Here is a 26915-nt window from a genome sequence, read left to right as displayed (position 1 = left end):
AAAATGTCTACCATGGCTTTCTCTTCCCCTGGATGTTTACATCTTGAGGACTGCTCCCTACAGGAACAGCTCCTACTGAGACTAGATGAACTTTGTTCAGCTGTATATAATAACCCAGCCTTGTTTTCTATCTGTATGTGATAATCCCACCTATCTGTTCAGCTCTCTGCTATAAGTCCATCCCCTTGTTCAACTCTATATAATGAACAAATTGCACTTCCAACCTGCTGCAGCTCCTTCAACCACGAGTTTAGACCACCCAATCCCAGATTTTCTGTGCCCAGGTGTCTGTGTGTTTGTCACTTTTCCTCATCCCTTCACTGTCCTACTCATGGCTTGGGAACCCAAGCTGTGCAAAAACACAGTGCTCCGTAATAGACTAGCCTGTAAGCTGAAGTAAACCCTTTCCATCCCGGGTTGCTTTTGGTCATAGTCTTTATCACAGCAACAGAATGCAAACCTGAGACACTGGGCATGTTAGCACGGGCATCATCTAAAAGCAAAGCACAGGCTTAGGCTGGCCTGATATTAAATGAATGAGGACATTTTCCTGTGCAAAGAATTTATTCTCATTATGACAGTTATCCGGAAGGATAGGAATAAAGACCTGTGAGTTTAGAATTCAATAATGGGGTGTTGGAAGTGTAGCAGAGTGGTACAGCAAGTGGCCCCAACTTCCATCCCCAGAACCGTGCAATGGTTAGTGGAATGAACACCACACCATCTCAAGGTCAAGGCAGCTGTGAATTGCTGCCCAGTCATCCTCTTTTAAAGCAGAGGAAAGCAAGTTCATACAGAGGACAATGTCTGTATGTCAATGTGTCATATTCCCTAGCAACCTGCTCAAGGCCCAAATACTCTCCTGTCCCCACCTCTCCAATACTGAAGTCACTAGCACAAGTTTGGGGGATTGAACTTGGATCCTTGTGCTCGAAAGGCCAGTACTTTACAGGCGAGCCGTCTCTTCAGCCCATCAGTACTAATTTGAACCAGATATTTAAGGTTTCCTTAATACCTAGCTGAAGGTAGCTAGAACTTTCGGACAGCGAGAGCATCCCAAAGCAAAGGAATGATGAAAAACTGAGAGTCCCCAGGGACACAACAGTACCCAAAGACAACAAACGGACTCCGATCCAAAGCCTTCGCAACACCCGTCACTGGGCACACTCCCACCCGTGCAATTACCTTCTCAATGCTCTCGTAGCATTCCTCCAGCCTCTGGGCTCTGTCCTTCAGTATCATGCTGGCCTCTTGGTAGACCTTCAGCCACTCCTCATACTCATTCTCAGAGAGGTCTGCATAGGCCACACACAGAGTCCGCAGGCCTGCAAGACAGCCACAGGGAAGTGGTAGAAAGCAGAACATAGCCCTCTTAGGGGGCATCACATGGCATTTTTTATGACAGTGTGCTCAAAAATTAACAAGGCCATCTGCTTCTTAGGGCTCCTCTACTTTAACATTCATAGAGCCACAAAAGGAAATTTTAAAATTGCCCACTGCGATGTTTAATAGTGAGTGTTAGCTTGACAGGATGTAGAGTCAACTAGGAAACAAATGTCTGAGCGTGTCTGTGAGGGTGTTTCTGGGTGCAAGTAGGAGTGTCAATTCTACCTATGAATGGCCCTACTCCATGGGCTATGTCCTGTGTCCCACACTCAATAAAAAGCAGAGAGAGGTGAGAGCCAGCTTTCATCTCTGCTTCCCAAGACGCAATGGGAACAGCTGCCCCAAGCTTGTCACCATGCCATGATGACCTGTACCCTCAATCTATGAACCATAATAAAGCTCTTCTTTCTTTTTCTTTTTTAATATAATTTTTTATTTATTATAATTTATTCACTTTATATCCCAGTTGTAGCCCCCACTCTCATACCCTCCCAATCCCACTCTCCCTCCTTGCCTTCCTCATGTCCTCCCATACCCCTTCCCCAGTCCACTGATAGAGAAGGTCCTCCTCCCCTTCCATCTGACCCTAGCTTATCAGGTCTCATCAGGACTGTCTTTCATAGTCTTCCTCTGTGGCCTGGCAAGGCTGCCCCACCTCAGAGGGAGGTGATCAAAGAGCTAGCCACTGAGCTCATGTCAGAAACAGTCCCTTACTAGTGAGTCCATTTGGAGACTGAGCTGCCATGGGCTACATCTGTGCAGGGTTCTAAGTTATCTCCATGAATGGACTTTGGTTGAAGTATAAGTCTCAGAAAAGACCCCTGGGCCCAGATTTTTTGGTTCTGTTGTTCTCTTTGTGGAGCTCCAGACCCTTCCTTAAGCAGTGTCTTGTAGCATTGGGAAGAGTAACTCAGACCCTCCCCTGTGTTTTCATGTAAACTTACATACACTGTCCTTCCTGTACATTTAGAAGTGCATAAGATTACATGAGTGAATTTTCCACTGCAAAGAGGTACAGAATCTGTGTAGCTTATGTGTGTGTATGTGAGAGAGAGCCACAGGCAGGTAGTAAGCCATCAATAAAAAGCCCATTGTGTAAGGTGAAATCTCAGCATCATTTTGATTTGCATTTCCCTGATGACTAAGGACGTTGAGCATTTAAGTGTTTTTCAGCCATTCAATATCTAGCTCTGTACCCCATTTTCTAATTGGATTACTTGATTTGTTGCTGTTTAATTTCTTGAGTTCTTTATATATTCTGGATATTAGCCCTTTGTCAGATATAGGGTTAGTGAAGATCCTTTCCCAATCTGTAGGCGGTCCTTTTGTTCTGATGACAGTGTCCTTTGCTTTACAGAAGCTTTTCAGTTTCATGAGGTCCCATTTATGACCAACCTTGGGCAGAGTGCAGGTAATCTTATGAAAGATTATGAAAGTGGGAAATATTAAGACCTGGAGAGGATAGGAATTCCACAAGGAGAGCAACAGGACCAAAAAACCTGGGCCCAGGGGTCTTTTCTATGACTGATACTCCAACCAAGGACCATTCATGGAGATAACCTAGAACCCCTGCACAGATGTAGCCCATGGCAATTCAGTATCCAAGTGGTTTGCATAGTAATGGGAACACAGACTGTCTCTGACATGAACTGATTGGCCTGCTCTTTGATCACCTCCCCCTGAGTGGGGAGCAGCCTTACCAGGCCACAGAAGAAGACAATGCAGCCACTCCTGATGAGACCTGATAGACTAAGATCAGAAGGAAGGAGAGGAAGACCTCCCCTATCAGTGGACTTGGGGATGGGCATGTGTGGAGAAGGAGAAGGTAGGGTGGGACTGGTAGGGGAGAAGGGAGGGAGCTACAGGAGGGATACAAAGTAAATAAAGTGTAATTAATAAAAATTAAAAAAACAAATAAATAAACAAATACATGAATAAAAAAATTTTTAAAGCCCATTGTGCTATGCCATGGAAGAGCTGTGCTCTCAAGCAGCCATGTCTTCGTGTGTGTGTGTGTGTGTGTGTGTGTGTGTGTGTGTGTCTATGTGTCTAGCCACGGAAGCATACCACAGTGAGAAAACACCACTCAGCCCATACACACCCATCATCACATTCAGTAGCAGGAAAATATGATGTCACCGTTATCCAAAGGCTTCTAGAGAGTTCCTTTCCTACTCATTGTGTGCAGGGGGAATTATATTAAGTCCTACACAAGGCAGTGATAGCACAAGGTCAGGGAAATGACCCCCTAGAGTATCCAAAGAAAGGGACAGCTGTAATTCTATATGCTGTGGGTCAGCTGCCTTCTGTTTTGGGGCCACTTGTGACGTAGCAGAGTCAAACACAGGTAACTGAGTTTGGACTCTGCCACTTACGTCCTCACTGTCACAGGATTTAGGAGGGGACAAAGGAAAATGGTTGAAAAGCCAGTCCAGGGAAGCAAGTCAGTACTACATGAAAAGCACCTATCTGCCAAAGGCACTCCTGCCTACCCATGCAGCAGCCACAGGAAAGCTCAGCTTCAGGGTCAGAAACAGCATCTTAAAATTTCTTACCTTCGGTGGCAAAATATTCCAGATGGCACAACGTCTCCTCCATGTACTTTGAGTCTTTAGAAAGTCTTTCAAAGATTACATTATCCTGTGAAAGAAGAGAACATCCACTGAGACTGGCAAAGCCCGGAGGACATCTGCCAGTAGGCACTCTAAACAAAGCTTTCTTTCGTGCGTGTTTACCTAATGTACATGAAAATACTTGACTGGGCAAAGAGGGGAGCTCTCAGCTGGGCCAAACATGAGTTTTGTAAAATGTGCCTAACAATACCAAAAGCTATTGTGTATCTAAAATGTCAAGAAGGAACAACAATGGGGGAAGAGCCTGAGAGCGGAGACATGACCAAGGCTGCTATAGAGCCCACACCTGCACATGTGTGCACAACTCAGACCCTCAGCTCTGCACAGGCTCAGCACCTGATATCCGAGTGGGAGTGCTTCAGATCCGGGGGGTTCAGACACGGGAGTACATGCGTATACATACGATGTGATAGCTCAGGGATGGGGCTCAGCCTAAACGTTTATGTTTGGTGTCCACCTTACTCACACAGCCTGACAGCAATTTTCTATCTTTCCCATGGCTACATTTAGACTGGAGCTCACACTCTGAAGTCAGCTGTGGGATCTACTGTCATGTCAGTGCTTGAAAAGTTTTGGATTGGTATTTGTTTTAATTTGTTGCATATTTGCATTTAATTGCGTGTGTTGTGTGTGTGTATGCAGTGTGAAGTGTCACAGCAAGAGAATGTGGGGTCAGACGACAGCCTGCAGGAGTTTGTTCTCTCCTACAAATGAGTCTGTTAGCTTACAAGTTGATGCACTAGCCCACACTTAGGTTACTTAGCCACCTGTGATGTCATCATTGGCTGAAGCCACCAGGGACCCAGGATAAAAGGACCCCTGCCTCTTACTTCTCTGTCTCTCTTGCTCTCCTCTCTGCTCTCTCCCCTTTCTCTGTTAGGGTGCCCCCTCTACCCCACTCTCTCTCTCTTTCTGTCTCTCTTTTCTCTCTTCTTTTTCCCTCTCTCTCCATCTCTATCTAATGAGTATCCTCCATAGTAGACCTGTCGTATGGAAGGCATATTTTAAAATATGTCATAACAGGGTCTGAGGAGCGACTCGAGGTGCTCAGGCAGCAGCAAGCACCCTTACCTGCTGAGTCATCTCATCAACCCACATTGGGGATTTTTGTTTGTTGGTGGGATTTTGTTGTTTGTTTGAGGCAGGGTCTCACTGAAGCCCACAGAAATCCGTTTGCCTCTGCCTCCCAAGTGCTGGAAATTAAAGTGTGCCACCATGTTCATCTAATTTTTTATTAGGGTGCTCATCCTGTGACATCTTTATGAAGAAGCAAAAAGAGTATAATGCATATCCTAAGATATTCAAATACAACTTTACTTGCCAATAATGGACGTTCCTATAACCAAAGTGACCACAGCTTTTGCTTTTGACTCACTTTTAATGAGAAATACCCAGTTTGATGCAGCCTGTACCTCACACTGACAAGCAGGAAAGGGTGCCTGTCTGTTCCTGATAATTCACTACATACACCAGCATCTCAAAACACTTTTTTTTTTTAACTAAACTAGTTTGTTGGAGGAGGGGCAAGTTTAAACAGAACTAAGCAGGCAAGAATGTGATGAGCACTGGCAGCATTTTCATGCCAACACTCTCCTGGTTTCATAGCCTTTCTCTTCCAGCTGCTGCAGCCGCCACAAGCGACACACAAACAGAGCCTAAAAACAAAGTCGTGTAAGACCTTGATGGCCTTAACTAAAATGGCCTTATTGTATAAGGAGAATTCTTTTGTTGGTCCAAATGTAATGCCTTTAAAAGCCACATACATTGTTTATCTTCAAAAAACAAACAAACAAACAAAAACCCTAATCATATGTGTGACTGCTGGAGATGAGTAAATTCTACAACTCATCACTGATCCAGGTTCAGTATCTTGCTCCTGGCATACTCTCAAATTAAGTTTGATAATTTGTCCCCTCATCCCACAGAGCCACCATGCAACAGGATACAATTTTACAGCTATATAATTCATAAGCATGTACAGCTTTCTGTAGCAAAAACACCTTTGGAGTTTGGTTATTATTAGTTAGGCATACTGGAGAAAAAAAATCAGAACGGAAACTGGCCAAAAGAAGTTATAAAAATAGATCCACACATGGATATGAATTTTGTCCTTACAGCACAGATATCTCTCTCTCTCTCTCTCTCTCTCCCTCCCTCCCTCCCTCTCTCTGCCTGTCTCTCTCTCTCTGCCATGAATTTAAAAATGAACCATAGCGGAGAGAAAGAGTACCTGCTGAAGAACCAGACACATCAGAGGACAGAATGATGACCCCAAGTCAACATGGTACCATCACTACAGACACCAAAGACACCAAACGATGGTGGCAAAACCAGACCTAGAATCCCTCCTCCAAGGATTCCGTGTGGCATGCCGGGTGTCCAAAGCCTGCTACTGCTAAAAGCATGTTTTTTGTTTTTTTTGTTTGTTTGTTTGTTTGTTTGTTTTTTTCACTGCCCATTGCCCACTCTTATCTAGTACCACCTTGAACCCGTGGCTCTTAGTGACTTGCTAGGGCTTTGTTTCAGTTTGGGGCACATCATGGGGGCACTGTGAACAGCAGTTTGGAAAGCAATACATTGGCAAAGCAGTCTCCAAGAAGTCGGTCAAGCCCACCACACGCTGAGACTTACAGCTCCCTTGCAGTAGAGTCGGAGTTGTCCTGATGGTGTTCGAACAATGACGGACATTCTTTTTCTGTCACTGTAACAGTATAAAAAAGAAAGGGGGGGGGAGTCATTACTAGTTTGCTTCATAGGACCCACATCTGATAACAAGTCAAAACAAATGGTGCCAAGCCTGGAAACATCAAGGTCACTCTCTCCACAGTCTTTTCCTCAAAGTAAAGCCTCAACTGTATTCTTTACTTATTTACACCAAATGCACAGACGCCTGTATGCCTTTCCCTGCCATAAGGACTCGCTGCACAGCTGTTTGCAAATCAGAACATTTGCGCATGCACACTGAACGCCGTCAACCCTTTTGGTTACCACTCTCTATTTCATGACCTCAGAGCTATCCCTTGTAAACAGCAAGGTGGGAGATTCAGACCCTTCAAAAGCTCCTCATGGGCTTCTCTAGTTGGAGGAGATTACCAGTTCCCAGACTTGCCTCACCCAGCACCAGGCCCTTTCTCTCCGCTCACTGCTGCACAGACCCTTCCTTACCCATTTGTCATCAGGGTCGGGCCCGCTTGCTGGGGCTCAGTGGCTTCCACTGCCTGGGCCCCCCGAATCCTCCTGCCCACCTCTGCAGTGTTGACCCCCTTCCCACTGACCACCACACAGGGGCTGCCGTTCTCCTTCCCCACGCATTCTGCCCTGTGCTTTGCCAACACTTCTTTCTACCGGAATGCATCACCCACCCCGTGGCCGTTCCTTGTGGTGACTCCCACAGTCTGACCCACAGCCCTCTCCGGGATGGTCCTTCATTCTCTCTCAGCTCCTAGAAGTTGGGTGTTTTTAGCAATGTCATATAGGCTGCTTCAGTTTCTTAATGTACAAAGCATATGACCACCAAGCACCCCAAGGAAATCTTACAGAAGGAAATGGATAAGGAAGTTGATGCATCCATTAAAAAGAACCAGAGCGGGAAGCGTGCCGTACTTCAGGGCTTTGTTTCCCTCTTGAATTCAGAGATAGAGGGACTAGAGACACAGCCTGAGGCTTCAGCTAAGTGGTGAAGACAAGGAGTGTGGGGTCCTAATGGAACTGGAGATTTGCTTATCGATCAGGTTTTGTTATTATTAACCCTGAAAGTATCACATAATATGGACATACAGTTTTGCTTAATCATTTTCTTGTTGTAGGGTTTTACTTTTATTTCAAATGTATATGAATAAAGCTTCTGCGGACATATATATATATATATAACCAGAGCCTCTGACCACAAATGGCATTACTTCTCATTCCTGCTCTCCCATCACTAGAGCCTTGTTGTTATTGCATCCCTTTCTGCTTCTTTCTTGCCTGGCTGTTAACAGATGGCTGCTGGTAATGCAGCACGCGACAGTCTCCAACAGGAAACGTGTTAGGGGCTGGAGAGGTGGCTCAGTGGGCAAAGTACTCACAGCGTAAGAATGAGGATCACAGCACCCACATAAAAGCAGGGTGTGGTGGTGTGTATCTGTAGCCCCAGGGCTGGGAAATGGCGGCAGGTAGGCCCTGGCTTTCCACTGGCCAGCCAATCTAAACAGTTTTCTAGACTTAGTGAAAGACTGGGGTGGCCGTCCGTCTCAAAAACTAAGGTGGAGGGTGACAGAGGAAGACACATGATTTCTACTTCTGGCCTCATATGCCCACATACAAATACACACACGAGAAGGAGGAGAAGAAGGAGACAAGTCTGAGGAGGTAGACGCATGTCTGGAAGTGCCACACAGGCAGGCACGCTTTCACCATGCCTATGTGAACTGCAGCCATCATTAGCCATCCTATGGCTTCTCTGACCCCAAGGGCTTCTCACCCACAGAGCCAAGCCCACAGCTCTTAGCCAAGCGGCAGGCAGAACAATATCCCCTCTGCGAGGATTTAAAAACATTGCCCTGCTCAAGTCATTGGTGAACAATTTAACAAAGGTGCCTCAAATTTAGGGTGTTCCTTCTACCTCAGCTTTCCGTTATCTGCCTGAGCCACCATGACCAGCTCCACCTACTTTCAGTATCAGGAAAAGGTGGTCTCGAGACAAAAACAAACAAACAAACAAGCAAACAAACAAAAACCAGGACTTTTCTCTAGTGTTGTCCAATGTGCAAGAAGAGAGAGACATACTCAGACATGGCTCCTCAGGATAAACTATGAATGCCCTGGGGAATCCAGAGAATCTGACAAATATTCCTGGATCTTAAAGAAACTGCTAGGTGTGCTAGCTTCAGGACAGGCCTGGGAGAGTGGCCTTGTGGAGGCTAAGCCTCCTGAGAGGATAAGCTGACCATATCTGCTCTGTGCTCGCTTGTTAGTATTTGCTCAGAGATAGAGGCCTGTCCTCACAGAACCCAGGCCGAGACAATGAAGACAGTGCCCTGGCCACATTCTCCAAGGCAGGCAGACATGCTTGAGGCAGCTCCAGAAAGCTAAAGGCAAAGGAGGCTGAAGAGGGTTAGCACCCCTGTCAGAAGGGAATAGAGAAACGTGGCTCTCTTTAATGAAATCCTTCAATTCTAAAATGGGGGTGGGGGAGGATTTACCATGAGCAATGCCTAAGTGTAAATCACGCCACACACTCAGTCACACCTGCAGGGGAAGCAGCTAAGTGTGTAGGAAATGTTTCATGTCAAGTGTGTGAGAGAGAAACATACCTAGAAAATTCCAGGACATTGAGGATTCCAAACGTCTGTTCTTGTCCCATCTACAAAACAGAAAAAAAAAAATAATAAAGAATATTAAAATCTCAGTTCAATCACCCTCCTAATTACACACACACACACACACACACACACACACACACTGACCCTGCCCTCTACACAAGCATTCTAGTCAGGTCTGTGTTCTCACAGTGTGGTGGGGTCAGAGCGCCCTCTCCTGGTAGCAAGCCCTCACTTTTCCTTCCACGACAGGCTCCTAACTGCTGTGTAGCCACTTCAAAGCACTAAAACCTGCAAGCTACACAGCACATCCAAAACCTTGGGGCCAGCTCTGCTTATGAATGTACTGAATCCATACATTGCTTAAAGGTGTGTGTGTGTGTGTGTGTGTGTGTGTGTGTGTGTGTGTGTGTGTGTGTGTGTGTGTATCATGACTTAACATCTCCAGCAGGGTCTGAGCTGCACTTCTTTTTCCATATACATTAGACCATCATACTGAGTTAGCATCATAATAGATAAATAGATAAGAAAGAAAGAGAGAGAGAGAGAGAGAGAGAGAGAGAGAGAGAGAGAGAGAGAGAGAGAAAGAAAGAAAGAAAGAAAGAAAGAAAGAAAGAAAGAAAGAAAGAAAGAAAGAAATCTAACAAGATCAGGACTGCCAGCGGGCTGTCCTCAAACTTAGTGGAAAACCTTGCCATTTAAGGATTTGGATATTCTGAATTTCCAGATAAGGCACTTTTAGGATCATTAATTAAACACTCCTTTCCCTGTGTTCTTTGTAGTCAAAGTGTCAATACCTGTGTGTGTGTGTGTGTTACTCTTAAAGGCAGTTTGCTATTTTCCTGACGCATCACAGTGGAAAGAACATGGGCTTTGGCGCAGATCCCTGTGAGTCTGAACCCGCTTCTGACAGACTCCATGAACAGTGCTCTCCTCGTAGGTCACCAATGCAGGGACACACTGCCCTACCTCCCCTCCACAGCCCTCTCTCAGGCTGCATCCTGAAATGTCACCAATGGCTCAGTTCACTTAGCCTTTGTCAGCCTTCTTACCTCTCTGCACCGGCCACTTTGCCCCTCAAACCCACCCTAGACATCAGCATGCTGCTTAGATGGGATCCCAGTGCTGCTCCCACGCTCTGCCAGGACCGCCTCTTCTCTGCACTGTGGTTGCACAACTGCCACACACTCAGCTCATGTAAATACGAGGGGACCAACGGAGAATCTGTGCTTTGGTGACCCCAGAATGAATGACTGAACAGACAGTTTTTCTTTCTTTTTATTTTTTATTTTTGTTTGTTTGTTTGTTTTGGTTTCTCTCTGTAGCCTCGGCTGTGCTGTACTAACTGTGTAGACCAGGCTGGCCTCGAACTCACAGCCATCTGCCTGTCTCAGCCTCCCGGAGTGCTGGGATGACAGGGTGCGCCACTGTGCCGGGCTCCGAATAGACACCCTTAATGGGTAATTATGAGACCTAACTAACCAGGGCCTCCAGAAGAAAAAATGTTCTTAACACTTTGGTAAGATCCACAGTGTAGAACCCACTGGCTAGCTATGCCCCTTCGGGACACCAACTCAGTCTCCTTTGGGGGTGCTCAGTTTGCTCTCTCTGTTAAATAACCTGCTTAAACCGACTGTGAATTTTCTTCTCCAGGAAGACAAGAACTGACAGGCCACTGCTATAATTTTAGGAAGAGAAAATACTCATCCAGATAAGAGAAAATACTCATCCAGATAACAGGCTCTGGCCTGTTTCTCTTGTACCCTGATGCCCTACTGTGCGACCACAAGACTGATGGGGCTACTGAGGTGCAGGGCCTGTCTTAAAAACAGAGGTGGAAGGTACATTCCCAGCTTTAGGAAAACAGAGAAGAGGCTGTCCAAGTCCCTTGCTACAGAAAATTTCATGTGAGTGAGTGGAAGATTGTGCAGAAGCCTCTCCAGGAGAAGTTACCACAGCCCAAAACACCGGCTTCTACCGCTGCCTCCCAGGCGACTACCGTGTTTCCACAAAGTGTTTCTAATCTAATCTTTTGCCATCGCAACTGTAATCAGCATAGCATTTCACACCTGCCGTCTTCCAAGGTCCCAGGCCCCTTACCGCCTCGATGATGACCGAGTATGGCGTCCTGCCGGTAAACACGAAGCCAAGCTTCTTAGCGCCTTTGACCAAAGCAGCTTCATCTGCCAACAACAAGCCAGCGACACTCGGGTTCATCCCTTGTTGTGACAGAATTCTGCTAAATATCGTGTTTCAAGTTAAGGCCCACCATGGTTGATGGGGCCTGCGCTATCCGCACAACAGCAAGGACTTGAGACAGACGCTCAACCCTTCCTGCCACCAGGGTGTGAAATGGGTGTTCCCACCAGAGAGATGGCATGCCAGAAGATAAGTCACCACAGAGGTTTACACTCCCCCACGCTCTGCTGGATCCCCTCAAGGAAAGCTCCTGCTGACAAGCTGTGGACACGGCCATGCTTCAGTTGTAGCACTGCGGGACTCAGGCCACCAGGAACGGGAGAAGGAAGAGCTACTGCTCTGATGCCCATGGGGTGTGGTGGATGAGGCAGCCAAGGGGCCAGCCTGGTTCTCTCTTAAGAGCATGGTCTAGCCCAAGATAGTATACTAGGATGTGTAGGATAGCCTGGGCTCTTCCTTGCCACCAGAGTACCCTGAGAGTCGGGACTTCCCAGCACCAGCTCTCCCGGGTTTCAACACCTATAATCATGAACTGAAGGGAGGCCAAAAGGCAAAGAGCAGGTCCTGTGGGGCAAGGTGTACCACAGCTTCTTCCAAAAGAAATGCAAACCCCCAGGTCTCCAGGAGAAAATCGAACCAGGCACTTCCAGAAACAGCCCTCACCTGGGGAGGAAGCCTGGTAGATGATTTCGTCTCCGTCTTTCTCAGGGACCACGGTGTGGCACACAGCCAGCAGGGTAAGGAACTCTTGTATGCAAGGGGCTGTGGGCTAAAAGCGTGAGAAACCAGTCAAATGGTCACTAAGGTTGTAACACACACTGAATTACGCCATCCCTGACTCTAAGATGCAGTGAGAGGCCAGGTAGAGTGGACCCACCATTGATCCCCGCACTTGGGAGGCAGAGGCAGCAGGATTTCCATGAGCCCAAAACCAGCCTGTTCTACATGGTGAGCTCCAGGCTAGCCAGGGAAATAGGGTAAGACCTTGTCTAAAAACAAGAAAAAGAAATCCAGCAAGGGTTTGCCATTTGCTTTTTCACAGAGTCCAGCTGCTCAGCTAGGCGACTCGAGGTTGAGGCTGGTGGTCCCCAACCTTCCCAAGGCTGCAGCCTTTCAATACAGTTCCTCGCGTGTGCTGACCCCAACCATAAATTTGTTTGCTACTTCATAACTGTAATTTTGCTACTTCTATGATTTATAATGTAAACATCTGTGTCACATGTGATTGCCGTGAAAGACTCATTTGAGTCCCAAGTGGGTCACGACCCACAGATTGAGAACTACTGCTGTAGGACCAGCCGCTTGCTCTCCGGAACCCACCTTCTGCTGCTCTGGACTTCAAACCAGCCATGTCCTTTCTCAGCGACCCTTCATGCCCACAGCCCCGCACCTGCTTTCAAGCATGCTCAGCTGGGAAACCATCCGAGTCACTCCCCCAAGCCCACTGCCCTGGGCCTCAGAACATAGCCTCCCTGTGCCATCAGGAGGCACTGCCCTTCCCACCCACTAAGCTGGCTAGTGTTCCCAATGCCTGATCTCTCTGGTAGTCACACACCACCACATCCATGTTTAACCCGCCTTTCCCTGTCATCCTCAAGAAAAAGGATCCTGTGAGTGACTGACATCTTAGAATACGGCACGCTTTTCCATGCACGAAGGACTTCTGAGTCTCAGAAAGCAAGAGCCTGGCTTACATGGTGTTAGCTTATTTGCTCAGACATACTCAGGGAACTAGTGTAGCCAGCACTGTGTTTGCCAAGGTTTGGGAGGGTGAACTCGTTGCACTACAGGCCAGCTGAGGCAATCCGCACTGGGAATGCCCTCCTGAGCTTTGGTCCCCTGCAAAACCAGAGGCCAATTAACCAACTGGGCTGGAAGCAAGGAGCTAGTTAGGTTATAACCTAGGAGCTGGTGGACTAAACCAGTAAACTTATTTCCTATCCCCACCCTTATTTTTATTCTCTGTCTTACCTTGTTTGGAGCAAGCCCAGAGTCTCCCAGTACACTAACCAAGAACTGCATCGCTGCTGTTTCTACCGGACCCGGATTCCAAAGCCCTCAATTGCAAGCTCGCCACTCCCTCTTACACAGAGACCAGAGCCCTAACTCAACCCAGGTCCCCTGTGACCTGCTGCCTCTGGCTCTGCCTCTGTCCTTTGCCATGTTCTGTTTTTCTTTGCTGACACAGACTCTGTGAAAATTAATACCCTGAGGAATTTTCCTTTCACTAGCCATGCAAGCTACTCTTGTTTCCCGCTCCTTATTACAACTCTTACTTCTGCTGTGGTTGCTGTGCTGTACTTCCCAGACTCAGACGCAAGCTTTGTTGTCTGGGAGGGGATGCAGCTAGGTTTAATTTAGTCTCCACCTGGAACTGAACTCTTACGTTTTAGTTCCGTTTCCAAGACTCCCAAGGCACGCGTCCCAAGGTGCGCTTTCTAAAGCTGCAATAAACACCATGACCAGAAGCAACCTGGTTTCACTTTGGCTTATAGCCCTCAGGTCACATTCTGTCACTATGTGAACTTGAGGCAGGAACCTGGGGACAGGAACTGAAGCAGAGGCCATGGAGGGCTGGTGCTTATTTGCTTGTTCCCCATGATTTGCTCGCTTCCTTTTTTTAAAAAATAGTTTTTCATTTTTTTAAATAAAAATATATTTCCATAAATTTCCCTCTTTCCTTCCTCCAACCCTTCCCCCATGTTACCCCTCCTCCCACTCTTTCAAATTCTTGACTTATTTTTTTAATTGTTAATATATATATATTTCCTTTTTTTCTATTAAATTTTTATTTTTTATATTAATTACAGTTTATTTACTTTGTATCCCAGCTGTAGCCTCCTCCCTCATTCCCTCCCAATCCCACCCTCACTCCCTGCCTCTCTCTAAAACCACTGATAGGGGAAAGATATGACTTTCTTTTTTTTTTTTTTTTTTAATTGGTAATACCAACCTTTGTTGGTTTTATTAAATTGTTCTCTGAAAAATTCACACAGCACATAATGCAAACTGACTATTCTTATCCCAATTTCTTCCATGTCCCTACTCTTTTTTTCTACATACAACCTGCTCAATCCATTTGATGCTATTTGCTGTATATGATTTCAGGGCTCACCACTTGGCATTACAGGAAACCACATGAGATAAAAATGCAGAGAACAAGTGTCAGCTCCAGTGGATACAACACAGCTCCTGCATCAAAGACTCGGGGATCCTTGCTGGGGGGTGGGGGTGAGGGGTTCCTAAGAGCCTGTGGAACAGGAAGTCTGCTGTGAGACTGTCTCTTAAAGTAGCTAGGGAAGCTATGTCCATGAAGTCTCAACAGCTTGGCTACCTAAATAAGACCTAAATACTGATGATGCCAATACACATGCTAACACAGAACGAACATGCTAACAGGGCCCAAACCTTAGACAAAGAACTACAGGCAGTTAAGAGAGAGCAAGAGGAAGCATCTTCTCCAGAAAATAGCCTCATAACTAGTTATAAGCTTGAATATGCATATATATATCAAGACCACCTGCTCAGCAGGAGCCCCACCCACAATGGGCTGGACCCTCCCAAATCAGTCATCAATCAAGAAAATGCCCTATACAGGACAATCGTATAGAAGCATTTTCTCAACTGTGGTTTCCTCCCCTCAGATGACTCCAGTTTGTGTCAAGTTCAAACACACACCAAAAAACAACAACAACAACAAAAAAAAAACTGACCAGCACAACAGACATAGTGGCCTACAGAGCCTAGTTATTTTCCCCTTTTTCCCCACTGGACACAGTTCTCCTGTCCACAGAACTAACACTCCAGAATTGAGGTCCAAACACAAGGGCATTTCTGATGTGCAAGCAAGATGCCTACTTGGGGGCATCACAGGTGGCTCAGGGGGAGTTCTACCCCAGGGCTGGGCCGTCATGATGGTGGTTCCTACTGACTACTGTTCCAAGTGAGGTGGCCGTCCCTGCAAGGGTACTGCTTTACATACCAAGCGCTGGACCAGATGCCTACAGGGTGCCTGGCACTCCCACTACCTAACTTCTCATACCACCTCTCATCCTTCACGGCCCCACACCAGGGTCTGGTCCCTAAGAGGAGCTAAGCAAGTTTCTGCAGTGGGCCATCCATTGGCTAAGGGGCTAGGAAGCCTAAGTAGGAGGCCCAGAATCTTGCCTTTCCAAAAGGTAACCCCTTCTTTCTAAGAAGAGCAGAAATAACAGTCAACTGAGGACCCTGAGCTTAACATCACTGTCCTCAGTGTGACACCAGATTTGAGGGATGCTTCACAAGAGAAAATTCATGCCTGGTACTGTAAGCCTAGTGACAAGCCCTTGGCTAGAGATCGCATGTGTCCTTCTGTTGTTGTTTGCTGACTGGTCAGGTTGTCAAACTGCCTTCTGAATGTTAGTATTTATAACAAAGACACAATCTGTCCTCTACCTTGGTCAGCGTGAGAGCAGAGACACACAGCTGGACAAAATGCTAAGATATAATGGTTATGGGCACTCATCCCTAAATGGGTCATCATTGGGGTGCATGAAATGCTGCCTTCTGGAGATGACAAGGATATTTCACTCATGAACTCACTGCAGTTGTGGTTATCTGCATAAGATTTGTAGAAGATCCAGCCAGCGGAAGTCACATAAAAACAGTGACCCACTAGTAGCCACTCTTAGTCCTAGAGATGAGGGACACACTTACATGCTGATCCTCAATGTTCTTTAACAGCCTGGGGTCATTAAAGTCACATGAATCACTGGGGCAAGGAGCTATCCGGCTGGAAGGAAGAACAAAGTTCATTCACTCAATTGAAAAGTCCCTGTCCAGATAACTCATACCTAGAAAGAATCTGCCCTCAGAAAGAACCATGAATAAAAACCCACAGACTTAAAATTCCTCATTTAGAGATCTGGAATACTGAATATTATATCAAGCTTTAAGATATCTTAAATACCTAAACTTTGCTATAAGAAAACTGTGTTATAATTTCTTTATAAATAACAACAAGTTTAAAAGGGAAAGAATCTCCAGGTATGGTGGCGCACACCTTTAATCCCAGCACTTGGGAGGCAGAGGCAGGCAGATCTCTGTGAATCTGAGGCCAGCCTGGTCAAGCCTACACAGAGACCATATCGTGATGCTGAGACTCACAGCCAAACTTTGGGCAGAGCACCAGGAATCTTATAGAAGAAGAAGGGGGTGGGGATAGAGTGACATGGAGGGGACAGCAGCCCCACAAGGAGACCAACAAAGCTAAAGGATCTGAGCCCAGGGGGTCCTGCAGAGATTGATGCAACAAACCGAGGACCATGAATGGAGAGGATCTAGACCCCCTGCTCAGATGTGGCAGATTGGCAGCCCAGTCTCCATGTGGGTGCCTGAGTGAGGGGAGCAGGGGCTGCCTCTGTCATGAGCTCGGTTGCCTGCTCTTTGATCACTCGCCCCTGGTGATTCGGCCTTGCCAGGCTACAGAGTAAAATGATCCAGGCAGTCCTGATGACACTTGATAAGCTACGGGCAGATGGCAGAGGAGGAGAACTTCCCTTTTCAATGGACTAGGGGAAGGGGATAAAGAGGAAAAGGGAGGGAGGGTGAAACTGGGAGGAGCTGAGGGAGAGGGCTTCAGTCAAGATATATAATGAATAAATTGTGAAAAAAAAATAATAAAAAGTAACCCTACAGGCAGATGCTGTAGGATTCTGTCTCTGACATTCTGGAGAAAGAAAAACTACAGAAACAGAAAGAATCCCAGTGGCCACACAAGGATGGGGTGTCCACGACAGTGGGTGGTTGGGCACAGCAAAGACTTTGGGGGCAGTGGAAACATTCCCATGATGCTATGATGATAGGAATATATCCGTGCACACGTGTTGATGCTCTAGAGTACTGAGTGACCCTGATGTCAGGTGTGAACTGCGGTGGCCATGAGGTGTCAGTATTGGTTCCTGGGTTGTAGTAAGTGCACAGTAGTGGGGAACTTTCAGGGAGTTAATGAAGAGAAACAGCCTACCCGAGGCTCATGGTTAAAGTTCATATGCTAAAGAAGTACAGAAAGTGATAAGCACTTCCAAGGGCTGGGAGGAGGGTCTGGGGGGTGGGCTGGCTATACCACAGCCTGCAATTTTTAATTAGTATAAAAACATTATTTTGAACTACAGGAATTAAAAATAAATAAATATTGCGGGTGGCTGGAAATGGGAAGGACCGGACAGGGGACCTGCTGGTGGTGTTAAAAAGCTCTGCAGTGTGGGCCTAAACCACATCTGAATTTAAATCTCATCCTGGCTCTCTTTCAAACTAACATACTCACAATTTATATTTAGATCTAAAACTGTCCTGATGCGTCCCCACCAATGCTGTAAGGCACACTACACTTGACTTACCAGAAGTCATCTGAGGATGGCTCTCGGGCTAGTTCCGGGAAGTGGCTGGCGGGAGAAAACACAGTGGTCAGGAGACTGATCCAAACACAAGCAATGCGGAATTCGTCCAGTGCGCATACAAACCCACAGGTGCCCTGGGGCCTCTCAGGGCAGTTGAAGAAACAAGTTATATCTTAGCCATTTAAAGATTCACTGGGGAACCCATTAGGTTTTAAACAGTATTTAATAGAAACCACACATCCAAACCCCTGAAAACACTTGACAAAAATAACAAAAACTATGCTTCGTTGGGAGACTAGAAATGAGGTTTCTTGTACATGAAGAACACACTCACCCATAGGTTACGCCAGCAATGCTACACTTCTTGAAGTTCATAATATTACATGTAAGGGTTCCAGTCTTGTCAGAAAACAGGTATTTCACCTAAGCAAAGAATGAACAAAATGCATATCAGGAGTGTAATAAGGGCTGCAGAGATGGCTCATAGGGTGACAGCATGGGCTGCTCTTCCAGAGCACCCAGGTTCCGTTCTCAGCAGCCACAGCCATCTGCAACTCCAGTTCCAGGAGATCCAACACACTTTTCTGGGTTCCAGGAGTACTAGGCATTATGTGGTATTCACACATACACACAATCAAAACACTCATACACATAAAATAAAGTAATTTTAAAAAACAATGTAATAAGATGAAAGGATCAAGAAATAAAGTTGTCTGTATGTCTGTAAATCTTTGTGAAATTTAAGTGAGTCCATAAAAGTAAACAAGTCAACAATAAATGATGTACTTTAACTCATAGAGCCATTCATAAACCTTTTTCTGCCACTATGCTACAACTTGGGTGATAAAGAAAAAGGAAGCTTCCAGAATCCCCCACTGTCTGTAAACACCCCACATGTTATTCAGCAATCCAGTGATATTTCATTCTCCCAAGTTCCTTCGTGTTCTCACAGAAGATGCAATTCTTTTTAAGAGTCCACCATCTGGCTAGACTTAAAAATGGCTGGCATGGCCAGATATTTCCAGAGATGAATGCAATAATGGCATTCATATTTTGGCAGTAACCCACAGCTGTCTAATTGAAGTTGAGGCCCAGTCAACAAGATGGATATCATTCCTGGTGCTAGAAACCTATCAAATTACTTGAGATTAGTGAGGTCACAGATCTTAGAGAGTAACCTACTGCTACCAGACCAGCGTATCTCCTGGCTTTTTTGGGTTTTTTTATTTGTTTGTTTGTTTCTTTCTTTCTTCCTGTTATTAATCTAGGAATACTAAAAATGTAGCATATTTTAAAAAGATTATCAACATAGTAAAAAGGGAAATCTTATAAAGAATGTCAATTTTGCCATCCCACTCTCGAAGTTTAACTTCTCCTTAGGCAAGTCTCCCCATGCCTTCTCAAGACAAGGTACTCCATCCTAGGCGCTTTCTTTAGCACCATCGGTCCTTCCATCTTGCTGGGTCACTTCAGTGGCACCTGAGAACAGTTATAGAATTAACCCTGTGAACCGTCAAAGGTACCCCCGAAAGGCCACATATATAGTTGTCCCTAAATAACCCACAGGGGGAAGTTCTGAAAAATCCTGAGGGTACCAACTCAATGAAAGAGGCAGACATAGTGCAACATGAAAGTCAAGAGGAACACATAGAAATCAAGGTGAAGATACAAAAGTCGCTGATTCTCCGGATTATGTCAAGGATACCTGTCCTTCAAAGGAGCCTCCATGATTTTTGGTTTAGCCCAATATCTTACTCTCTTTTTCTTGTCATCTGTCCTGAGAAACACATTTAAAAGGATCCAAAACATTATATTTTTGTATAATGTTCTATACCTTTTTTCCCAGATAGATTCTGAACAAAATGATATACTTGTGTCTCCAAAACCAAATGACAATTGCATTCATTGCCACCTTGCAAACCAGATGTCACAGCCACAATCATGGACAACTATCCCTGCAACACCCCCTCCCAGGAATCCTCTGCTAACACTTGCTTCCTGCTCACACCACTGTCCCCAGAGTCCTAGACAGGCTCTCACCTGCCCAAGCTCTTCATTAAGGTTTGATGTCCTGGCCATTGCAGGAGTGTCATTTTCCATATAATACATATCTGTGTCCTGAAAAAGAAAAGTGGGAAAGAAAAGGGAGGAAAGAAGGGAAGGAAGCCTTTAGCAAGCATGTAACTCTAATATTTCATTAAGATTGACACAGACTCTGGCAACTTAAAATCCTTCCATTTTCATTTAAATGCTAACTTTTACCTTGGGCCAAAATGAAGCTGCAGTTAGGACAGAGAAACCCTGTGACACAATGCCGCCCATGGAACTTAAGTTTGAGTTCAAGGTGCTTCATCTCATGCCCTGGCTGTGGGCTGGGTCAGGGCCTCATTCACAGGCTTGTTGTGAAAGTCAAAGTAAAACATAGGTGAAAGTGCCTAGCATAGGAGGTAGGAGGTTGGGGGCGGGGGGGGGAGAGAAAGCTGCCAAGCACAGGGCGTGATGGCCAGGGCAGTCCCCTAAAAAGGAGAACAACAGAACAAAAAAAAAAAAAAAAAGCCTGGGCCTAGGGCTCTTTTCTGAGGCTTATATTCCAACCTTGGACCATTCATGGAGATAACCTAGAACCCCTGCACAGAAGTAGCTCGTGGCACCTCAGTCTCCAAATGGGCTCACTAGTAAGGGGAACAGGGACTGTCTCTGGCATGAACTCAGTGGCTGGCTCTTTGATCACCTCCCTCTGAGGTGGGGCAACTTTACCAGGCCACAGAGGAAGACAATGCAGCCAGTCTTAATAGGATCCGATAGGCTAGTGTCAGAGGGAAGGGGAGGAGGTCTTCCCCTATCAATGGACTGGGGAAGGGACATGGGAGGAGGGAGTGAGGGAGGGTAGGATTGGGAGGGGACGAGGGTAGAGCTACAGCTGGGATGCAAAATGAATAAACTGTAATAAATAAATAAAGTTTCAAAAAAAGAAAAGCCTCCACCTCAGCCCCTGCAATCCATCCATGGTGACTGTCATGATGAAATCTGTGTAGAATGGACACTTTGGTGGGTCAATGAGAGGCCTTTTCCTTAGCATAAAGGAGACTTGGAAAGCACAGCCATGGTGGCCAAGTGACAAGCACCCACTGAGCACCAGCCCCACCTTCCCCACCCCGCAGGTTACAGCATTGCTTGCCAGTCATCAGTCTGGATGGCTTGATCCCATGACCTAGTAGCAAACAGCCTCTCCTGTTTCTCTTCTGGGGCTCAATGAAGCTACAAGAGCTGGTGGACAGTGCTCGGGAGCAATGGCCGGCTGACCTCCAGTAGCTCATGCTCCACGCTCTGCTTTGAAACTCACCCAGTTTATGAAGAGGGCTTGCGTGTACTTCACAACCTCCAGTGTCACCAGCAGGCTGATGGGAATCAGATTGTTGTACAAGATGATAAACGTCAGCAGGTTGTAGCCAAAATTATCTGAGCTCGTTTCTGTGGACAAAACCCAAGATAGCCGCACAGCTTTAGTTTCTTCCCATTTTGTTATTTGGGATTTGTTTAGAAACAAAATTTGTCTGCCAATAAAACTTAAGAAATTAAAAGCCAGGCGTGTTGGCACATGCCTTTAATCCCAACACATGGGAGGCAGAGGCTATTGGATCTATGTGAGTTCAAGGCCAGCCTGGTCTACAAAGTGAGTCCAGGACAGCTAGGTCTATGCAGAGAAACCCTGTCTCAAAAAAGAAATTAAAGTTTTACAGCTTTTTAACACTAGCCCCCAAAAAATGCTTTGTAACACTACATATGACTACATATGATGTCAGAGTAGTGACTGTGGTGACTATGCAAAGAAAACCTATCAGCTAAAAAACAAAAACAAAAGCTTTAAAACACTACATACAACCATACATGGTATCAAAGAACAGACTATACAAAGGAAACCTGCAGTAAAATCCTCAGAAAGCAGAGAATGTTCTAGTTTGCCAAGAATCCAAAGAAGTCCATAAAAGACAAAAAGAGACTATTCATCCCTATGTAAAATGTTTGGCCAGGAAAAAAAAAAAAAACAATGAAAAGGAGGTGAAGACAGGACTGAATTTGATAGCAAGTGAGATCCAAGCACCAACAGAGACAGCAGAAGTGTGAAACAGCTTCTCTGAGCAGGTAAGCACATGGAAAGTGTCCTCCTGATCGTCACACAGCTGACACTGAAGCTTGGCACAGCCTGTGCGATTTGTGCCAGGTTCTCCAAGCTGTGTTGATGCCATGTGTTTACTCAGACGACATCATTGTGAAGCTACATTCATAGGAACTGGTCTTCACATCTGAAGCAAGATTTTACAAACCAACACCAACTCAACCGTTGTGCCCATGTTGATAACAGAGCAGCACTGAGCCTGGCACAGGATCTCACACCTGTGATCCCAGCATTGCAAAGCGAAGGCAGGTGGACTAGGAATCTGAGACTAGCCTCGACTATATACTAAGTTCAAAGCCAACCTCGGCCACATGAGCCCTTGTTTAAAAGCAAACAAAAAATAGGCAACAAGAGTTTTCCTGTGCATTTCAAACCCTCAGATTTTTATGTTTAAAGAAACTGGAAAAGTAAAATTATGTCTAAATCAATTTAAAATTAATTGAGGAGTATGAATAACAATAATGCCAAGGCAATATCCTAAAGTTTTGAGATTTATCATAAAATTTTTGCCACTAAATTCTATATATTTTTTTGACTTTCTGAGATCAGAGACTGGCCAACCTTCCCTCTACTCCCTAGCCATCACCCCAAAGAAACAAAATGAGACAGAGCCATCAAAATCAAGTTAAGTATCTAGAAACAGATTGAATGCATGTATCAAGAGAATGTGCCAAATCCTGTAAGGACCACTGGGACCATTATTCCACTCACAGGTCACTGTCATGTCCCCACTCTAGGGACTGGTAGTGGTTATCAGGATAACCGCCATCCCTTAAGCTCAGCTGTAGACATTCTCCCTCAGGGTAGGACAGGAACTCCTCGGTAACTCATATCATATGAATGCAGTATGAAAAAGGCTATCCATACTATTCCATGTACTATCAAACACAACAGATCTCAGTGGCTAATGGTCAGGGAAGGCTAATGCTCCCATGTAGTAGTAGAGAGGAACAGAAAACTGGCTTGAAATTTAGCAGAGTTATTCACAAAAGGGTTACCAGGGAAGTCCTGCTAAGAGCTCACCCTGACCAGCACAGAATATGTGTAATCTAGATTCCAGTACAGTGAGCAAGAAGACAGTGGGAGGATGAAGCAAGGAGATAATACCAGCTAGTAACTCATCCACAGGAAGAAATGAAGACAACCAGAAATGTGTACAAGCAGGTTAACAGAAACAAGCTCACAGGCATTTCTCTTTTCTTTTTTCTTTTCTTTTCTTTTAGCTCTTTAAGAGATCTGAGATTATACAGAGCAGTAATTGTAATGCTATATGGTTAGGCTGACAGTACATATTTGCACTGTCAAAAATAGCACTAACAGGGAAGCACATGGAGGTGTGCTGGTCTGATGCTTATGAAATAAGTTACTAGTTATACAAAGGGGTTCTCATGTTGTCATCCCTAGAGCAACCATAAGAAAGTATCTTTAAAAATAACTGAGAAACACTCATTTGACCATTAAAAAAAAGTTGCCCAGATACACCCACCTTCTCTACCACTCACAAACACTACATGTAAGGATCTTCCAAGAGGTTTAACCCACAGCAGTGACCAACAGCCACCCTAGCACTCACCCATCTTCTTGATGTACCAACTCTTTCCGCCATGAGATCCATTCCAAAACAGGGCCCCCACTGAGCTCACCAGCGCCATAACCAAGAGGATGCCAAACAGCACCAGGATCTGTACATTGGTTACCTTCTCAACGTTCGACCTCTTGAGAGGCGCTTTTGTTGAATTCTGTAAACCGGTACTAAAAGTCAGTAACCATCACAGAACAGGCTAGGGGTGGGGGCAAGCAGAAATGGGGTAAGACAACCACATTCAATGATGGAAATGAAAAAGGCTATTTGTCTTCGAAATAAATGATAGAATTAAAAAGTGCATCATACTTTTGAGTAAACAGACCAGTTTTTAAAAGACATTTTCCAGTTTAAAGAACTCACCTGTCATGGTTTGAATAAGAATGGCTCATATTTGAATGCTTAGTCACTTGAAGTGGCACTATTTGATAGGATTAGAAGGATTAAGAGGTGTGGCATTGTAGGAGGAAGTGTGTCACTATAGGTGTACTTTAAGGTTTCAAAAGCCCATCCATGCTAAGCCCAGAGTCTCTCTCTCTCCCCTTTCTTCTCTCTCTCTCTCCCTCTCTCTCTGTCTGTCTGCCTACTGATTGGGATGTAGCTCTCGGCTACTGCTTCAGTGTCTACTTGTATGCCTGCATAGTGCCCTCCATGATGACAATCAGCTAAACCTCAGAAACTGTAAGGAAGGAAGCCCCCAATTAAATGCTTTTTCTTAAAATGGTTGCCTTGGTCATAATGTCTCTCCACAGCAAAAGATCACTTTCTAGGACAACACCCCCCAACTCTGCATGATCTATCCTGTACTCTTATATACACCATAGCACAACGTCAGCTACTTTCACAGACACAGCGGGGGCTAGATAATGTAAATCTGGTTTAAAAGCAACCAACACACTGCTATTTCTTCATCATAAAAACCTAAGGAGAAGTCCAAGGCAATAATTTAGCTCTGTAATAAATGTAATAGAGATTTTTTAAGTATTCATGTTCCTTCCAGTAGGAAGTAATAAAAAAGAGAGAGACTCAAATACAAATGCCTCAATAAAACAAAGAGAGAACACAGGTAGGTGTCAATGTGAGTGAACAAAAGGCTCACTTGAAGAGCTCCAGGAAGGAAGGGCCTTGAAGACAGGAAGTAAACAGAAAGAAAGACAGAGGACAGAGCCCCGCTCCTGGTAGAAACAACTCAGTTGGCACTGAGGCCTGTGTTGGGACCTGGGTGTCCAGCGATGTTGCATCACTCACTGCATCTCCCATGGAAGACGTGAGACTGCCTCCTCTCAGCACTGGAAAGGTCTGTTATCTCATATCAGTAAGATGGTTATACACCTGAGGCCATTTTATGAAAGAAATTGTCCCCATCAAAGGACTTCACAGAGGTCATTAGGGACTTTGATATGAGCAGATTATCCTAAAACTTCCTACGTGAGCTCAGTACTGCACAGTGACTCTCACATCCCAGCATCACCCACATCTTTCTGACCTCCATTGCAGACCCAGAAATTCTGTCTACTGTGAGCACCATGAAGTTCACTGGGGGTCGGGATGTTGGGAAACAATTACACTGGAAGCTTTGTCCTTTTTTTTTTTTTTTTTCTGCTCTGTTGTTAGTTCACTAAATTGTCTTTTATGGACTTTGAAGAAAAGTCCTCCAGGGTCAAGATGAAAATTTGTTAGCAAAGGCCATTTTACAATCAGCCAGGCACCACAGGACAGCTACCTGGACAGCACATCCACATCGGGCCTCACGCTGAGAGCCAGGAACCATTCTGCTGCAAGACTGATTATTTGAATCCTTTAAACACTGAAGACACTCCTACTGTGTTTAACTAAGAGTAGTTAAATTTTCAGGAAGGAAGAAAATGACAAAAGCTTTCATTTCTGTGAGGCCATCTGGTAGTTGAAGTGGTTGAAATCCTGCCAGTCACTAGGGTTAGGAAAACAAGAGTTTTCATCCGACACAAGGGAATGGCCTAAACGCCAGGCTGTAACACGTGCCCAGCACGGAAAGCCAAGCTTGGCACACTCCCTTTTCCAAACATTTCCACTTGCAACAATGAGTTTTTAGTGCTCAATCCCTACTAGAACAATAAGTTCTTTTTATAAAATTCCTAAAGGACACTATTACTTTGATGCCTGGGTCTACAATAAAAATGGGTCAACCTGTAAAATTTTGAAAATGCTGGAATCTGACCTGAATTGTATACATCTTATCCCTCCTGAGAAAGCAGACATCAGAGTAAGCCTGGAATGTGTCAATCTGGATTTCAGCCCAGTCCTCCCTCATCTTTTCAGATTTGTAAGCTAAACTGGGGTAAATTTGATTTAGTTTCTCCACCAGTACTGGGGGTAGAGAGATGGCCCAGTGGTTAAGAGCACTGGCTGTTCTGCTAGGAGACCTAGGTTCAATTCCCAGCACCCACGTCATGGCTCACAACCAGCTGTAACACCAGTTCCAGGAAAAGTGACACTTGGCTTCTGTCCTCTGGCCTCTGCAGGCACCATACACATATGGTGCACAGAAACTCACTCATGCAAAACACCTCTACAATTTAGATAAAAGTAAACACTTAACTAATAGAAGCGCCTTCCTCGTGCCAACGAATAAATGAGTCCATGTATGTAACAAAACAATGTATGCTTTGTTAAAACCAACGTTTCCGATAATTATTGATTACCTCTTTTCCATTAACTCAACCAATGGAAAGAAGCTGAGCGTTCGCTGTGTGCACCTACACTAAGCACGGCCTGAGGGAGCTCTGACAAGTGAAAGGCACACAGTGGGAGCTGAGAACCCTGGGGCCTTCCAGTTTCCCCTCCGCAGTCACAAACACCAGTGTAAACACAGTGGCATCTCATGGACAGAATAGCTTCCAGCTGTGTCTGTTGTTTTATGCTCCTTTTGAAATCTCATTGTTGATGTTGTTTCAGCCCTCAGGCGCAGCAAGTCTAGCACAGATGTTTCTGGCATTACCCATCACTGTCTGTATGTCAAGGGCAGTAAATCTTGCCAAGGTTTGTCACACAGGGGGCAGGAAAAGTGCCTCTCGTGCTCTAAGGCTGCAAGTGGCAGGAGCTCACTATGCCCACTAAAGACATGATAGGGATGTTCAGATGCAAATTACACTTGGCCTGAGCCCCAAAGCTATAATACTAATATGTGATCTAGAATAACAACATTATAACCCTGAAAAGTCACTCAGGATACAAGGGAACCTGGAGAAAGCTTGACTTTTTTAATAAGCGTGATCCAAAAAC

At 45.3% G+C, this 26915-nt stretch overlaps 1 protein-coding gene across 4 annotated transcripts in view; it reads right to left on the bottom strand.

Annotated features, from left to right (window-relative positions):
- The window catches only part of Atp8a2 (ATPase phospholipid transporting 8A2), a 512095-nt gene that overhangs the window by 346227 nt on the left and 138953 nt on the right, over positions 1 to 26915 (bottom strand). For all 4 annotated transcript variants that reach the window (XM_060391096.1, XM_060391095.1, XM_060391093.1 and 1 more), the window contains exons 11-22: positions 23646 to 23811; positions 21239 to 21366; positions 19936 to 20013; positions 18230 to 18318; positions 17896 to 17940; positions 16214 to 16289; positions 12182 to 12287; positions 11420 to 11502; positions 9314 to 9363; positions 6651 to 6720; positions 3942 to 4026; positions 1186 to 1325 (exon numbers count right to left, since the gene is read on the bottom strand). In XM_060391096.1, coding sequence (XP_060247079.1) covers positions 1186 to 1325; positions 3942 to 4026; positions 6651 to 6720; positions 9314 to 9363; positions 11420 to 11502; positions 12182 to 12287; positions 16214 to 16289; positions 17896 to 17940; positions 18230 to 18318; positions 19936 to 20013; positions 21239 to 21366; positions 23646 to 23811 — 1116 coding nt within the window. The remainder of the gene's footprint in view (positions 1 to 1185; positions 1326 to 3941; positions 4027 to 6650; positions 6721 to 9313; positions 9364 to 11419; positions 11503 to 12181; positions 12288 to 16213; positions 16290 to 17895; positions 17941 to 18229; positions 18319 to 19935; positions 20014 to 21238; positions 21367 to 23645; positions 23812 to 26915) is intronic.

This window comes from Meriones unguiculatus, chromosome 9 (genome assembly GCF_030254825.1).
Source record: "Meriones unguiculatus strain TT.TT164.6M chromosome 9, Bangor_MerUng_6.1, whole genome shotgun sequence".
NCBI lineage: Eukaryota > Metazoa > Chordata > Mammalia > Rodentia > Muridae > Meriones > Meriones unguiculatus.
Note: the sequence above shows the minus strand (reverse complement) of the source record. Positions and strands in the feature narration are given on the sequence as shown.